This window comes from Pistacia vera, unplaced genomic scaffold (genome assembly GCF_008641045.1).
Source record: "Pistacia vera cultivar Batoury unplaced genomic scaffold, PisVer_v2 Contig276, whole genome shotgun sequence".
NCBI lineage: Eukaryota > Viridiplantae > Streptophyta > Magnoliopsida > Sapindales > Anacardiaceae > Pistacia > Pistacia vera.
Window position 1 is genome coordinate 426,158 of NW_022196086.1, and position 5,820 is coordinate 431,977.

Genomic DNA, 5,820 nt, shown 5'->3' on the forward strand with positions numbered 1-5,820 from the left:
AGAACATTCTCAAATATAAACTATTTCTAGATAAGCGAATGATTCGATGAGGATTTTTAAATGTATTATTTAAGAAGTCTTGAGTTTAAGTTTTCATTGATTGTTAAAAGAGGTAGTTACTAAAGCTTTTACCCGATTGATAATTTTAGAGTCTTAAGAAATTAGTTGAGATGTATATATACTGACCCGAACACCGAACACCTTCAGTGTTGAAAAAAAAAAAAAAAAAAATCTGTAAATAAATATCACCTAAAATTCATTATATTATTAAAAGGGACATCGTGCAAGCCTTTACTTGTTAAGTGGACCCCTCTTAAGAAGAAAAAGAAACCGTTTTTTATTTTTATTTTATTTATTTATTTAAATAATTATGGGTTTTGTTCAATCACTCGCTCTCGCTCCCTCAATACATGTAACATTCTCTTCCTTTAAATACATGCAAAAATCAACCATTAATTCTTCACGAATTTTTCATTTTAATTATCGTCCATTCATATCCATTTCAAGAACTTTCATTAATCCTTCTATTTCCATTTCCAGCTTCTTCAGTTTCACTTCTCATGTGGGTATGTCAGCTAAAGCAAAGAGAGACAATGAAAGATGCTTTTTTTTGTTTTCCTTTTCTTTTCTCAGTGTGGAGTAATCTTCATTAGCCAGCCTTTACAGCAATACCTAGTTGCTGTATTTATCCTTCACTTTTTAATTTAGAGATTTTTTTTTTTTTTTCGGTTGACAGTGAAACAAGTAGTCTGCTTTTTGTCTGCTTCTCTCATGAGTTTTCATTACTTTATCTTACTACATACATTCCCCAGTTTTGTCTTCAGTTTGTTTCTGTTTGTGTCTCTCATGTTTTTTTCTTTTTCTTTTATGGGTTCTTTTATTTTTTTTTAAGAAATGCACGACTGAAACTTTATGCCCAGATCAAATCTAAGTCTTGTTAAGCAGATTTTGTAGCATTTCTGAGATGGGGTTTTCTTGGTTTTGAGGATTAGTAGAGGTAAGAGCTCTTTTTCTCTTTTTATTATTTATTTATTTATTTATTTTATCTCTGTTTTTCCATTTCTGAGTTAGTTTTAATTCTGGTGATTTAGGCTACAGAAACCGTTTGTTAAAAGACCAGAGATAGAGTTTGTACGAGTGAATTTGAAGTTTCTTTTATGAAAAAAATGAAAGATTTTCCATCTTGTTTTGGGGAAAATGGGGTACAGGTTGCTGATTCTTCATCATCGAATAATGCTAAAAATGCACAGAATTTGGTTACTCGAGTCTATCAATCTCGTTTTCGAGGTCGGCCTTGCTTGATTACTATTGCATGGAGTAAGAATTTGATGGGTCAAGGGTTAAGTGTAGGAATTTATGATGCTGCAAACCAATGTCTGTGTAAGGTTGATATTAAGCCTTGGTTGTTCTCTAAAAGAAAAGGGTCTAAGAGCTTAGAAGCTTATACTTGTGTAATTGATATATATTGGGACCTTTCTTCTGCGAAATTCGGATCCGGGCCAGAACCATTGGAGGGATTTTATGTAGGTGTTGTTGTTGACAGGCAAATGGTTTTGCTTCTTGGGGATATGAGAAAAGAAGCTTTCAAGAAGACTGGTGCCATCCCTGCTCCTTCTAATGCTATTTTTGTGGCTAAAAGAGAGCATGTTTTCGGCAAGAAAGTATTTAGTACCAAGGCACAGTTTTGTGATAATGGGCAAATTCATGATCTTGTGATTGAATGTGACACAAATGGCGTTAATGATCCTTGCCTTATGGTGCGTGTAGATGGGAAGACGGTCATGCAGGTGAAGCGGCTGCGGTGGAAGTTCAGAGGAAATAATACTATTTTAGTTGATGGGTTGGCGGTAGAAGTGTTCTGGGATGTTTACAGTTGGCTCTTTGGTGCATCACTTGGAAATGCTGTTTTCATGTTCAAGACAACCCTTTCAGCCGAGGAGTTGTGGGCTAGCGGACCTCTTTCTGATCCAAACACATTGCCTTGGTCTTTCTCACAGAGGTTCCTCGATTCCAAGTCACAAGGTCTTGGTTTTTCGCTGATTTTGTATGCTTGGAAGAATGAATAGAGGCATATGGGAAATTTTCTTTGAAAGCTAACAAAAACTTTTAGTGAGTGGTATTCTACATATATGTTATTTATTTTACATTTAAATTGATTTAAAATGGGTCCATCTGTATTTTTTCTCACGCTTTTTCCTCTTCAGTAACCGGAGGTCCGGAGCAATTGAATGGATTTAAGACCATTTTATTGTTTTAGTCAGATAGATGTACATTCTAAATACAGTGGTTGTTAATTTCCTTCTCTGTGTTCTCCATGAAAAGATTTCATATACTTGTTCCATACCATTTATTTTCTCTACTCTAGCTTCTTTTGTACAAATCTTGAGCATGGGGTTATCTGTTATATCCTTAAAATCTCCAGTTATATTGTTTTGCTTTCTTAAACTAGCAATATGTCTGCGTTGATTTTGGGTCTCCTATTTTTGTGCTTATGAATTTATATTCCATTTAACATGGATTCTTTTCCTTGATGATAAAAGTTATTGATTATCTGCTAGAGGTATCCTCTGCTTTGTAAAAACTCAGAAAGTACTGATGTTGTTTAGTTTGAATTTTGTTTTATTTCTCTTGATGGTGAAGTGCTTTCCTTATGTAAGTAATGTACAAATAGAGCCAAACTGATTGTTGTGGAGGAAAAACCGGGTATGGATGGATGTAGGAGCCTTGGAAGGTGATGCATCTTCATGTTGTTTGAATCTTATTATCAATAGAGTTGTACAAGCCCAAATGCTGGGGTTATTGAAGAAATTTGAGTTTTGAGTTTGCAGAATATGTTAGTGAGAGCATGGTGACTCTGGGTTCTTCAAATGTGCATTGTGCTACCAATGACATCATATAATTTACATACAACAGGTATTTCCCATCACCTAGCCCTCTTCTAGAATGATATAATTCTCACTCTGCATATGAATTTCCTCTATCTCTGGATTAATCTTGAGTTTGGTACCCCTACTAGTATTGCACACATCACCAAGGACATCTTTCTACTGTTGCTTGTTCCTTGTTCACTTATGCAAAGCCATTAGGAACCTTCAGTAATGCTGCTGTTGTGATTTTTCCACTTTTATCGTTGTTCTTCCAAGCAGTTCTTGCTTCTGATATCCAAATTTTATAAGGAACAACCAACCGAAGGTCCCCTTTGTTTCCACCTCAAAGTGTATGCAATGTCTTAAGCCTTTATAACTTTTTAGTCTAAAGGACTCACCTGCTCTGTAAAGCTTGGTTATGAATGTTTTATTCGATCTAAAATTTGATAGTTTGAACTCTAGCTTCAAATTTCGTATTACCTTCACCTATATTTTCCGAAGTGGAAAACTCATCTTTGATATCTTATATTGTGTACTCTTTCTTGGCTGTCAGAAGCATGAATCCGTTCCATCTTTCATTCGATTTATTTTTTCAAGTTTAATTCATGAGCTCACTTTGGGGTGCATTTACACAATTAGAAGCAAATGTACTATCCAGTTCTACTGCGGCCATGAATAGATTGTTTAAGATTCTCTGGCTTGTCTTTTCTCAACTTCAAAGTCTTTGTATCATATAGCAAAAATATTGAATTATGTAATTGAACTTATTCCAGATACTGGGGTGTTTTTTTCAACATTTAAAGATAGCCATTTATTTATATTCTTATTCTGAGAATTTTTTACAAATTATAGCTGGAAAGATGTTTGCTCGAGTTTGTAACCACTAACCAAGAGATTCCACAATAGGTTTGACTGGTTTCTGGAATTTTTGCTTTTGTAATTGGAGAGTTGCACGAAAACATGTCTTTATTTTTTGGCGAATCCTTTCTTAACCCTTAAGACTTATTAAATGAAATATATACATGGAGTGAGCATAAAGCACAATTATTTTAAGTTTAATGAATAAGGCCGTTGAGATTCAGATTCAAATATGACTCTGAAGCCATTTCATGTTTGAAACTAATGAAAATAAAAATAAAATCAAAGCCAAATTCACCTAATGACATCAACTCTATAATAACCCCTGCAAAGTGTCATCAAATAAAAAAATATTAGTAAATTAAAAAATAATCATACCTAAACCTTTGCTTGACTTTCTTCAAGCTTCTTTTATCTCATTCTTCTTGAGGCTAAACCTTTCTTAGCTTGACTTTTTCACCCTTCTTTAATCCTTTTTTTTTTTTTGTTATAATTGAGGGTGTCTTAGACTTTTGCACACTCCTCAACTAATCTCTTGAAACCTTTAATTTAACGAGGTATACCCTCTAGTGCCCCCTATTAACAATTAAGGGGAATCGAATTCAAGACCTCTTGTGTAATACATTTAAGAGTTTATATCACCTCACCCAAACATTCTTGCTTCCGTTTCGTCCACTGCTGCTCACGCAGGTGCTTCCCCCTAAGGTGGAACGCTCCCCTACCGATGCATTTTTACATCCCACAACTTCGGTAGATCGCTCAACCCCATTTATCTTCGGCAATCCCCAAGCAACTTAATGAGGGTGACTACGTTTTGCCTGAGCGCGACTACTTTTAGCACGAGCTCAGTCACGGCCACTAAGCCTCGCATCACATTAGAAGCAATAGATAGCCATTGTTTCAATGTGGCAACAGGTTTCAGAGATGACTTTCGGATATTGCCTATTGAGACTGAGTGTTGGAGTAGGAGGTTGAATCCAAAACTTCTTATCCTTTTGCGAAATTTTGGACCAATCATAAATTTGGGGGCATAATAGTAAACTTACAACATGTTCCAGGGCATGCACTCTGTTTTCTCACTTCCTCCTTCCACCTGGATGGGCGCGTAGCTATTTCACCCTTGAAAAACGATCTCTTCTTCCAACTCTTAACTTGGAAAATATTTATCTCTAACTTGTCAAATCCTGAAAGCGTCCCACACACCATAGTAAGAATGCAATAGGAAGAGATCTCCATCAGAGTTGACAAGGCGAGTAGAAATAGGAAAGTAATGTGGTCTATACTGTGGAGAAGATGGTGATATTTTCCATTCCTCTAATCCCACGTTGAAGGTCTCAATAGCCAAACGAGTAAAACAACAGTATAAAACTCCATCGTGTCTGATATTCCACATCCTTGATTTTCAATCCATACCCACCATCAATCAAAACTTGATCCACTTTTTGAATCAAGGACTATTGTTTCAGCAAGAATTTAATAATTAGGGGTTGTCATATTCGGAGGGAAGGAGCCAACCATGCATATTTTGAATCAAGGACTATTGTTTCAGCAAGAATTTCACTGTCATAGAGGAAACAAAACGAGGAATTGTAGGCCACTAGCCATGGCAATTTATCTGCATAATCGGCAACTTGATTATTTGTAACTTCTCGCCAATTCTTGCATACTGTTATGTCTGGAAAAGTAGGGTTGACACAGAAGCCTTGTCAGCATGAGTGGTTAGAGCTTAAGAAAGTTCTACAACCGCTCAGATGCGGCCACATCGCGTGATGACGTGAGCGACATGCTCCTGTCAGTGTAGTAGGTATATGCCAGGTTGACAAATGGTTGGAAACGATCCACGTGTCCAATCCCTGCACAAGTCGAGGAAATCACGCGGGTAGGTGAGCAATGTGATACAGAGATGGATTTGCACGACATCTACCCCACTCGCAGATTTAGTAATCATTATCTTAATTCATCCTACTATAAATAGAGGAATTCTCTCCCATTTGTGGGATTGGCTAATTTCACTCTAGAAAAGCTTACTCTCTCTCTCTCTCTCTCTTGTATTCTCAAAGCTAAAACTCAGCTCGTTAATCGCAACCTGATTTTA

General features: G+C 36.2%; 1 protein-coding gene across 1 annotated transcript; it reads left to right on the forward strand.

Annotated features, from left to right (window-relative positions):
* Positions 1 to 725: 725 nt before the first annotated feature.
* Positions 726 to 2,415, forward strand: LOC116133825. The gene is made up of 2 exons (XM_031419510.1): positions 726 to 997; positions 1,092 to 2,415. The coding sequence occupies exon 2, from the start codon at positions 1,158 to 1,160 to the stop codon at positions 2,064 to 2,066; it is 909 nt and encodes a 302-aa protein (XP_031275370.1). The 5' UTR covers positions 726 to 997; positions 1,092 to 1,157; the 3' UTR covers positions 2,067 to 2,415.
* The last annotated feature ends 3,405 nt before the right edge of the window (positions 2,416 to 5,820 follow it).